Raw genomic sequence first — 12,025 nt, 5'->3', positions numbered from 1 at the left:
TGTGTCTGCCAGCTGGGATCAGGGCCAAGGAAGGGAGGAGAAATTAAGGGGAGATGGGGGGCAGCAAGATTCAAAGACAGTAAAAGAAGAACACAAGAGGGGAGAAGAAGGAAGAGAGAGGTCAGGTAGACAGGGGAGAACCACGTTTCTGGGGTGTGGAGCAGGCTGACCTTCCAAATGTCAGGATAGTGTTCAGGTGACACAGACAATGACAGACCACATGGTACAGTATAAAATAAACCTACTGCTTCTACATGTGCCTGGTGGGTGCTAATTTCCATGGGAATGCCTTTTTCCCAAACAGCAAATCATAGAAGAGCTGTTCAGGTTATAAAAAAAAAAAGTTGCTTTTTAGGTAAAAAAAAAGACCAAACAAAATGCTATCATAGAAAAACTACATTCTACTTCTAAATATTATATATTTCCTAAAATATAATGCAGAACATAAGAATCCTAAGTTGTTCCTCTTGCCTTTCTAAGAAAATATTTAAAATATCAAGATTCTCTGGGAAAGAAAGTTAGAGGAGGTAAAATTACATATGTCAACGAAGGAGATTCCATTTTGAGGTGCTGTCACTTTTCCAGCTTTCTGATGTCCCTTTTCAGAGACTTATGAAGGACTAAAAGACCATCAAATGAATGTTGCATTTTATTTTGTGACAGTCCCACAAGTTAAGGAACCTGAGGACCAGAGTCCCACTGGCTTCAATCCATACAGAGACTGAGGCATATTTTGGTTTAAGAGGCTAGAGGACAGATTTGGCTGTTGACCGATGACACACAAGAGACCCCCAAATCCTCCCCTCCCAGTTCTGAATGTAGGCTTGAAGGGGCCTTGCAAGCTTCCATTGTTCCTCTCGGGACTCTGCCACCGCATGAACATGCCCAGGCTAGCCTGATGGAGTTTGGGAGGCCACACAAAAGTCCACCTAGTGGTCCCAGACAAAGCCATTTTAGACCAGCCAGCTGGTCCCCAAATGGGTAGGAGAACTCAGCTAAGATCCTACCCAACTCACTGCTAGTAACAAATGCATGCTGAGATCAACATGCTGAGACCGAAAGAGCTGCCCAGCTGACTCATGAGCAATAACTCCTTAGTGGTTTAAGCCATTGTGTTGGGGGATCATTTTTGACACAGCAACTGATAACGGATAGAGTCAGACAGACTGGAGACTCACCTGTGCACTCATACTGCAGACCTTTCCCGTAATACCCCTTTTCACAGATACACTCAAATTGACCTGTGTGCGTCCCACATTTGCAGCTTGCCATTCGGTCACAGCAGTCTTTGCCGGCTTCACACAGATACGAGCAATGGGACATATCCTCTTGAATGAAACTCCCAGAAGGCAGATCTAGCCATGACAGAGGGTAATAAAAAAATGAATTAACAGTTGAACGGTACAGCTCTAGTTACTAAAATTTAAGTGCAAGCTGGAGAAAATGTCTTTTCATATCCGTTGAATTCCCAACTGCCCCCTACTCCCACCCAAAGAGGAACGTGTGTTGCTTGCGCTATCATAGACTAGGAATACGTTTCAGCCAGTTATTTCAGTCTGGGACCTCATGGTAAGTTCTCAAGGCCATGCGGGGTCAGGCAGAAAATTAAGTACTTCAGGGAAGAATCTCCAGATGCAGCAGGAAGCAAAGCAGTCAGTCCTGCAGTTCATTCCTCTGGGTTCCCCGCCAGCAGCGCTTCGCTGCCTCAGTATTTCCGAAATCCTTGTCCAAATACAAAAATAAAACTACGATCCTGACTGCTGCTTAGGGCTGCCGCTGAGAGCTACTGACCAGAGGCTCAGCACCGTTGCTTGCAGAGCCATTCGACTGAACACTTAAATAACAGTGCCACACAAGGTGAATAATAGAACTGGGATGTGGTTTATTTCTCAATCTTAACAATCGATGTTTCATGTAAACGGAGATCATATTGATGTACTTGAATCATGTTCTGAAGTGAGGCATTCTGGGAATTCAACGACTCAGATCTGTTCAGAAAGTGACTTCACGGGGAGGGGTACGGTAGGATATGACGGATCCAGAATGGATGGACTTAATCAGGCAAATAAGTTCCATTTACTTTGTTGGAGAAGTTTAAATGTCTTAGCCCAAATGTCAGTGCTGCGCCCATGGTGCTAGGTAAGGCCATGGGTCCCTCGTAGGAACTCACACGGGTGAGTTTCAGCAAATCATATGGACTGTGAGTGAATACCTGGGAGTGAGACTGGTGGTGGCCTCAACGAGGGCACATTTGCCTCTATGCCTGAAGACTCTGAATGGTAGACAGGGGAAAAGTAACAGGAATCCTCCAAGGAGAAGAGACCAGTACAACCGGGCACCCTATTGAGGCTCCATCCAATAGACCGTGCTGTTGGAAAAGGGTCTGTCGCACGGCACTTGGTTCTGAGGCATTTGGCCACAAGTTTATTTGGCAGAAGAAGCTTCAGAAGCAAGAAAAATCTAGCTATACAGACTGCTCCATTGGCATTCAGGTCTGAGAGAGATAAGTGAAGAAGTAACATATGGGGAAAGCTATTATTCTGGAACCTATGTCTATTTAGAATGGCCAGAAGCATGGACAGTCTTGAGACCAAGAGCGAATCCATCCAAATCGAAAGTAACTTCAAAGAACACAGAGCTTGAGGAAATGAAGCTCATTGCCTTTGATCTGATCATGTTTTTTTCAGAAAAACAGGATCTTTCCTTACCAAATCTGGAAACCCAATACGAGTATTACACATTCTAAATGTTAGTTAACTATAATAAAAACAATGCCTTCAAAAACTCTGTTGTGATATTGTAACCAAAAGAAGGTTCTGTTCCACCCAGTTTCTGGGTCAACTTGTACTAGGGCAGAAGGCCCTAATCCCATAAGACAAGAGGGATGGTAGGACTGCAAATCAGTCCTCTCCAACACAGTTAATTCCACTCATAATTTCATAATTCTATCTAGTAACATAGCCACGCTGTGCTCCCACTCAACACAGCACTTTTCCCCGAGAAAAGGAGAAATGAAGAAAAATCCCAGTTACTGAACTGCCACGTGCTGAACACTATCCTTGGTGAAATTTTAAATATTTTATTTAATCCACTAAATAACTCCCAATAAAACTATGTTATATAACTCCATTTTAAAAGTAGAGGAAACTGAAGCTCATAGGTGTTAGATAAATTGTTTAAGGTAACAATAATGGATAGCTATGCAGGGTTTAGTATCATAGGTCCTCAATATTTAAAATCACTTTATATGCATTAACCCATTTAATTCTTGCAATAACCCAATGTACTAGGTATGAGTATCATTCACTGTTTTATTGATGAGAAACTTAAGGAGTACAAAAGTTAAACAATTTGCCGAAAGCCCCCTCAGCTAGTAGATGGCTACATGGGATTCTTTTGTTGTTGTTGTTGTTGTTGTTGCATCTATAGCTAGCCTGAGATTTCATCCTAGACTCTTCTCTTGGAACTATGGTAGGGCTGAACTGCTTATTATGAATATCACTAATTGCTTAAAACCTCATGTCGCCATGATTTGCCCGCCGAAGCACATCTTTCACATGGACCCCTGCCAGGATCAGGCCTAATGTGCTCCACAGCTCTGTCTGAGGCTAGAGTTCCTGTCATCTCCTCCCAGTCTACAGTTTTTTTTTTATGGCTCACCAAGCCACATGCCTTTATTATGCCTGGAAGTTCATATAACTTAAACCATACAACTAAACATCTTAATAAATGTGCACCAAGAATGCTAATAAATGGATTTGCTGACTTCATCTCCTGTTGGGGTAATGCTCTCCAGCTTTTACAGAGCTTATGTATCTTCGAACTGTCGGGTCAAGAAGTGTGTGTTAAGCATTTCCTGTCCCTATATCTTCATGTGTGTTTCTGGAAACATCCTGGTGTGATCTACTGTGCATATCTCTGAATGGTTACTTTATCCTTCTGGATAACAGTAAGTACATCTAAGTCAAGACTTCCCACGCTGTGTGTGGCCTCAAAACACACCTCAATCCATTCCATTGATGCTAACGGCTCCTGGTGGGAGCATATGGATATTTTAGCAAAAATATATCACAGCTGTTGGAAACAAAACAAAAAACACTGTTGTTGCAAGGTCAGAATGTCATTTCTATTTATGAAGTTCAACACATCTCCTAATACACCAAGGACACCTGGGCATCGCGCTCAGCGAAAACTTCACGGGGTCTGATGTTGCCCTCCAGTGGGCTTCAAGCAGTAAGAGAGAAGGAACCCCCATTTAAATGCACCATCTTACGTCACTGGGTTTCCATTACCTTCGTGCAATGCCCGGCGAGCTAAAGCCTCAAATTCTTCAAAACTGTGGAGCAGGTAGCAGTGCTCCTCCTTTGGCGGAGAAGCCATGTCATTCAATTCCCGAATGTTTCCTTGCCATATGCCAAACGTGAAAATCTCCACTCCAGAATCTCGCAGCAACGCTGCAATTGGTCTAGGATCTCCCCCATTAGAATAGCCGTCCGTGATGAGAAATATCACTTTTGTCGCGTTTTCCCTGGAATGACGAAGAATTTGCTGTAATGAAACAGAGAGAGTAAGCATGAGTTCATAGTGCATTCACCTCCTACATGTGCCCCTTCTTATGCAAAATAGTATTTGTGGCGATCATTAGCATTTCCCCAGAGTGAGGGAAAAAAACACTGATCGCGGAGAGAAATACACACACAGACTGGAGACCACAATGGTCTCACAGAACCACAATAAACTTCAGAAGCATGTAAAATGCATCGGCAGCAGCCGCACTGCCATGGGAACTTGCTAATGAGAACAGCAAATGTTTATGGAATGACTTCTTATTAATATTACCATGATTGTTAAACTTTTTTTTTTTTTTTTCGGGCTGTCGAAACTTGAACCAGCTCTGACTCCCGTGTATGCACTTTGAAGCGTGCATCTCTCTTTCATGACGCCCTCTCTCCAACCCCCTACCTCATGACCATACACTAAAAGCCTAACTGGAGGAAAATTTAAGTGAATGTCTTTTCCAGAGTTCATAATGACCCACTTGCTTTCTGTGTTTGTTTTTCCACTGCTCCTCCAATATTGTAGAATTGATTCAATACTTCATCTTTTTTCCTGGGACCACCCAGTATTAGCACAAAATCAGCCCTTGGTGGTGATGTCCTATCTTCACGAGAAAATGCTGATTTACTCAACCGGGCACTTGGACTTTATTATTTTAGGACAAATGAGTTATGCTTTAGAAATATGATATGCTGTTCTTCTCTATAGGTAAAAGAAAAAATGAAACCCTCTTAAAAAAGCATCTATTTATTGCCATTGATATTTTGTGGCATCAAGCTGGACAGGCACAAGGAACTCAGCAGTGAATCTGGCATTGTAACTCAATTGCCTGTCGTTGCTTTTCATAATAATTGGATATGAAAGGTAAAGAAGTGTCAGTATATTTTATGGCAAGTGTTTAGAAGGCATTCAGTGTTTATTAGGCATAAGTCAAGAAACACTACATTCAGAAAGTATTCAAGAAGAGCTACAATTACATCCTACGTTTTGTTAAAGTTAAAAGGAGATGACATGATTTAAAAAAATAATTTTGTCTCAATTCACTTTAAGGGCAGACTCAGCCATAATACCCATATGCTCTTAGATTATAAAATTCATGTTTATACAAAGCATTCTTCATAAATGTATAATCATTAGATTCTAATCCAATAATCCTTACCAAATTTTTTAGTGTTTATGAGCTAGTGAACTAGTGTTCACTAGTGTTTAGTGTTAAGGATAAAGGCTTTAAACCTGAATTTAAAGGCAATTAAATTAAACTAAAAATGACTCTAGAGAACATCTGGAAAGTGAGCAATTTGAGAAGAGATATTCAAATGCTTCACCCCATTCCTTCTCAAAGACCTGCTACTATGAGCTAATAAAGGCTACCAAGGGTATGTCAAAGAGAATCAGAAACCAGATGAAGAAGCTCCTTCTGGTCAAATAGAGGGTAATTTGAGTATTAATAAAAATGATTGAAATGTATAAAGGATGATAACACATATAAACAAACACACTTTCAGTTAGGACACATCCCAGACAAAAAGCCCTATCAATTGTAATGGACTGGAACATTCCACACACGGTTTTCTTTTATTCAGTACCACCTCTGGGGAAAAAGCCAATGATCTGTTATGAATGGCATGAAGCTAGATATTATTTTATTCATCTCTAAAACTGTATGTCAGTATTCAAAGGGTAACTCCTAGTTCTAGGACTCCAAGATATGGTGAGTTGTGTTTATACCATCCTTGCTCTTGACTAAGTGACAAACTCTTTTTTTTCCCTGAGTGGTTCCACTCTGAAATCATAACCCAGCTTATATGGACACTCCCCCAAGCTTTTACTCATTCTTATTACTCTCTTACAAACCCATGGCAGTTAACTGTAAACAAGACACTAAAAAAGTGAGAATGTTGATGGAAAGGAGAGAGAGAAAAAAAGTAAGTTGCTTTTTTCTTTTTCAGCATGATATTTTTGACAGTGCCTGGCCCAGAGTATGTGCTCATAAATATTTATTCAATGAATTAATTAATGAATGACTAGAGTGGATAATTGCTAGGATACGCTGCAGAGAGTTATTTGAGTGAGCTGGCCTTGAATGAGCCGTGGGAATGTATGAAATATCTGTGCGTGTGCACACGTATGCATGCACTGTTACTTTGTAGTTTTGAACAAAAAAAGAGTTTCCTTTTTTATGCCTTTATTGCCCTTCTGACATAAACAGATCAAATTTTGTACTATTAATCGTAGCCCATTGTCAGTAATATTCCTCAACATCCAGGTTAGGATTTAGTGGTGATTCATTGCTGTGCTATCCCTTAGGTAAACAATGCTTTAAGCTGTGATTCTACTTTTCTCTTCTTGTGGGGAATGGGTGAATATTTACAGGAACCATGATATCTGTTGGCAAGGCAATATATTAAGCTTAAAATAGTAAGAAGAAGAGCAGGGCTAGTACTCCAAGCAAAGAATTACACAAGATCTGGGTTTGGAATGCCCTTTAAAGATGGAGGAGGAGTGGATAGTTCACTGAAAACCATTTGCCCTCTCCCCAATCTTTGTGCTTCACTGTACTGGAATAAAAACATAATTCAAGAAAAGCATGTTTCATCCCACAGAGCTAGGAAGTAAATAGATTTGTGGTGATTTCTGTGGAATGTGGCAGAGGCCGAGCACTTGATTCCTTTTTAGTGTTCCCGAAATATTTTACATCATCTGCTATGCTTTGTAAGGCATTTAAGAAATAGAATTTTTGGGTCCGGGATATTGAATGAGGCAAACCCTTTGCTGCCAAAGAAAAACTGAGTATGAACTTTGTGTGGTAAAAGGTTATCACCATCTGCATTGTATCAAGCCTCTGATTAGCTTGTATAAATATCTGGCAGGGAAGTAAGCTCCCCTTGTCCAGCAGTGGTCATTAGAATGATAAAAATGCAGGGTTGTGTAACATTGTTCTAACACCCGAGATTCATCACCATTACACAAGACTGCAGTCCCCTCTACCCCCCACCAAAAGTCAGGCCACAAGAGAACCATTTTGAAAATGGTCTCCAAAAAACAAAACAAAAAAAAAAAAATAAGGAGAGGTCACAACAAATCTGACTTTGGGACAATATTTGCCCTTGGGTTCTATTAATTAACTACATGTGGATGTAATTCCAACTGCATCCCTACCTCAGCGGTGATAAACTACTGCAGCCAACCTGGAGTGAGGACAGAAACTCAAGATCGAGAACCTCCTAAGTCATCTTCTAAAAAATTTGACTTCATGCACTGTTACCTCTGGTCAATATATCAGAGCCATTCTCCTCCAGGGACCAGAAAACTAGTAAATTATGTCAGTGTTACAACTTGTTTTCCACATTTGCTTTTCTGTGTTAGGAAACAACTACAACAAGACACACGATGAGCTACATACAAGACTTGTCTCATCCTTCAAATTCTAAAATTTCAACAAGCTTTGTCTGTAATTTAGTTAATATTTTTAATGTGAATAATCAGATATTCTCCAGGGTAAGGGATGTTTATTGTTTAATGTTTTTGAACAGTATTTCTGGGAAAAGAAGTTATGTATGCATTTGTCGGGTCCTCATTTCTGAACTTCATATATTCTTTTTTCATTTTCATCTCATCCTCCTTCCTTCTGGATTTGGTGGGAGTATCTCTAGTATTAGTTCCATATTACTGTTTGGTTTTACATAGTGTGAGTTCTCTTCCCTTCTACTTCCAATGAGGAATTAACCCTGGCACTGCATTTATTTTCCTGGTTACTGTGATCCAAAAAAAAGGGGCCACATACTAAACCCGATAAACTCAGGGGAGACTACATGGCAGGCCCTATGAACTCACAGAGCAATGATCTGAACCACAGATGATCTGAATGTAGAAATTCCTAACTAAAAGCAGGTCATGGTGGGTAGTGACATCTGAGGCCTGTAGGCTTCCTTGACAAAGTTATAAGTGAGTCTACTTGGCGTCTCAGATGAACATACCTTTGAATGTCAGAGTCATCTCCCTTTCCAGGGCACAGCCCCCAGCTCCAGAGCACGTGACCAGAGACCCCTCATTGCTATCTCGTTGCCCACATACCATCTCTATGATCTGGAAATGTTAATAAACTATCCTGTGCCCATGAATGTATAAGAAATATTTGTCTCTCTGTTTTGCTTTTTATCCAGCTTTAGCGATTTCCCCCTTCTTCTTTCTCCTGCTCTCTTAATCTGCCACCAAAAGATTCCACGTAGCCCTCCTTAGGTCTCCTTCTTTGATTCTAATGTATGAAATACGCTTCAAAACTTATTCTGATCGTCATTCTCAGGAGCATTTTCTCAATCTGTTGAGACTTTTGTTCCTGGCATTTGTGATCATTTTTGGCCACCTAGCCAGGGCAATTTTATTTAATTTTCATTTACTTAAATTTAAAAAGCCACATCTGGCTAGAGGCTAAAATATTGGACAGTGCAGGTCAAGACAAATATATCCTTATCCCAGGAGGCAAAAACACAAGCTTGGAGCAGGCCTATGAAAATATTGTGTAAACTCAAGAACTGCAAAACCAACCTGAAGATTTAGAGAAATACAGAATTAAGAAGAAAACAAACACATTGGAATGTCGCTTGCCTAACTAGGATTTAGAAGAGGCAGAGTCTCTATGGAAGAAGGAACTAAAAACCATAGAAAGAGAACAGGCTAAGATGGAAATGAAGATGTGTAGGAGGAGAAAGGTTTGATAAGAAAATAATGCAAGAAAATCCAAAATACAATGGAAGACTTAGAAATCCACATTGCTAGTGGTAAGATAAAATGCCAGAAATTCAAACTGATTAAGCTTAGTACAAATTTTTTTAGTGTAGAAAGCTGCTGACTAATTTCATTTATAAACACAGAAGCACAATTATAAATAAATACTTCCAAACTGAATTCAAAAAGTATTCAAACAATCTTTCTCCTTTGTTGAATAAGGCTTATTCCTCAAATGCAAAAATAAATTAAAATTAGTAAGCCTGTAGCTGTACTATAACAAAGTAATTGTCCCAGTTAAAAGAAAATGATAATCCAAGATGCTAAAAAGGAATTGTATAAAACTAATTTTTGCTTTTTTAATGAAAAAAATTAGAAATAAAAAGATACCCCACGAATAACATTATGTTAGATTATCTGTCTCAAAGCAACACTGTAAATTATGCTCAACTATGAAATTACTTCCCAACCTGGGAAGGAATCAATCAGTCATCTTAAGTATTTTCACCATTATTTAAAATCCTTTAAATTTCCAACCAAGGCAATAAGGCACAAAATCATAGTAAGCACTGCACTTCTTCAAATTTCTGCTTTTTAAAAAAAAAAAATTCAGAACTAGAAACAAAGAAGAAATGAGAAAATACACATATCATGCTTATCAAATAAAATATTAAGGGTTTTAAAATATAAAAACTTTTATATATCTCTAAGAGAAAACAAAAAGGAAAATAACAGAAATGTAGGTGTTCTGGCCAAAGAAAGACCAAAACAAAATTCTGTTGTCAGAAAATGTGAAAAACATTTAATTACATTAATAACCAAAATAACGTAAGTTAAATAATAGTAATACTATTTTTTCACTTCTTAAATGACCAAAGTATTTTTAAAATTTTTAATTGTGAAATATCTGGAGAAACAGATACTTCTGTTGGGACTGCTATTATTTGGAGCACAGCATGACAAAGTGACAAAAGCCTTAAAAATATTATGCTATTTAAACTTAAATTTTACACCTAAGGAGATCTTAAGGAAACAACCATGGACACACATGAAAAATCATCAAAAGGATGTACTATATCCCAGAATAATTTGCAATAATGAAAAATAGAAACAACATAAAATTCCAACAATAGGTTACTAATTATATAAATTATGGGGAAATCATATAATATCATTACCATGATGTTATTGAATAATATTAAATTTAAAAGTAGATACTAAACACAATTTTATCAATTAGAGTATGTATATGTGTGAATGTTCTGTATGTGTGTGCATGTATGTATAAGTATGACTGAAATCTATACATCAAAATGTTGACAATCTCCTAAGAGTATATTTAAGGGCTTTTATTAACTTTCATTTTGTAGTTTTATAGCATTTCCAAATTTTCTCTTTCTCCTCTGTTCTTCCCCTGGGGAATGATCTTAACTCAGAAATTTGAGTCTCACCTGTAGACTAATGACTCCTAAACCTATGCTAAGTTATGCTCTTAAACCCCCAAAGTGAAGGGCTAGTGGTCCAGTGGTCCAGTGGACACTTCTGCCTGAATGTGCCACAGGCCTCTCAAACTCAATGTATCCGCTCCTCCTATTTTCAAGACATGTCAAATAGGGCCCCCTAATCTATCCCGACAAGATAGGTTTTACAAGTCCGTAGTCTAGGAGTAATCTATACTGCCTTCTTTCTGATCCAGCACCTTTAGTAACCCTTCCAGACATTTCACCTCTGAATTACCTACCTTCCTCACAATCCTATTGCCCCCAGCCTTTCTTTAATCCATCCTTTCAATAATCCAGGTATTTCTGCCTGGATTATTGAAAATAAGAGATGTTTTAAACATCTCTAACTGAAGCTGCTCTTCATTCATTCAAATCTATTGTAACACCTGCCAGCAAAGTCATCTTTCTGAAATACTGATCCAATTATGTTTTAGAACTTCCATGATTTTTTTCTCTGTCAACAAAATAAAGTCTAATATTTTTTTACATGTCAAGGGACTATCCTAAATAATATTTCCAACCACCCCCCTTACCACATTCTAATCTCCTACCTACTTCTCCAACCTACCTCTTGTACTACATTCTTGCTACACCTGGGTCTATTCGGAGGTCTTGGAACATACCATGCTTACCTGATGTTTGCCCTGCCTGGAATTCTTCTCCCTCCAAGACTTTTCTGAGAGAGCAAAATTAATGCAATGGAAATCAGAGAACATCTAATAAATAGAATTAACAAACCAAAGAAACTTTGTCACATAAATCAACCCATTTATTATAGGTTAGCCATGTTTCACATTGCGGAGCTTCTACTGGTCTTTCCATTCCTCAGTCTTGTGACGGCAGAAGCGGTGCTGTAGGCCACCAGCGACAGCTTTTGTGCGGGAACCACAGGGTTGGGTCCCCAGAGCTCTTCTCTTCACCTTGGTTTTGCCACAGATTCTTTGCCAAATGTACTTGGTATGTTGGCTAATTTCAATTTTTTTCACCATTTTCCTGAGGGAGGCGCCATAACAGGTCCTGTATTTACCAGTGATTCTGATCTTCTTGCTGTGTTTCGTCATGTTGCCACACACTAGGTCAGAACCCAGAGAGGCTGCCCGGAAATTCTTAACAACTCTTTCTCACCTCCCCACGTGTCTGCCCCTACTTTTTTACCAGTTCTTCAAAATCCAGATCCAAGTTCATCTCCTCTTTGAAGCTATCCTAAATTCTTCTCTTTCAATTACCCCCTCCCACTACAC

The 12,025-nt window shown here is 39.1% G+C and overlaps 1 protein-coding gene across 1 annotated transcript in view; it reads right to left on the bottom strand.

The window, feature by feature from the left end:
- The window catches only part of SVEP1 (sushi, von Willebrand factor type A, EGF and pentraxin domain containing 1), a 159,165-nt gene that overhangs the window by 126,992 nt on the left and 20,148 nt on the right, over positions 1–12,025 (bottom strand). Inside the window, exons 2-3 of the mRNA XM_054584536.1 lie at positions 4,293–4,548; positions 1,179–1,355 (exon numbers count right to left, since the gene is read on the bottom strand). Of these exons, the coding sequence (XP_054440511.1) occupies positions 1,179–1,355; positions 4,293–4,548 (433 nt within the window). The remainder of the gene's footprint in view (positions 1–1,178; positions 1,356–4,292; positions 4,549–12,025) is intronic.

The sequence above is a fragment of the Pteronotus mesoamericanus genome, unplaced genomic scaffold (assembly GCF_021234165.1).
Source record: "Pteronotus mesoamericanus isolate MK-2021 breed Mesoamerican mustached bat unplaced genomic scaffold, CSHL_Meso_final contig_78, whole genome shotgun sequence".
NCBI lineage: Eukaryota > Metazoa > Chordata > Mammalia > Chiroptera > Mormoopidae > Pteronotus > Pteronotus mesoamericanus.
This window is presented reverse-complemented; position numbering and strand designations above follow the sequence as displayed.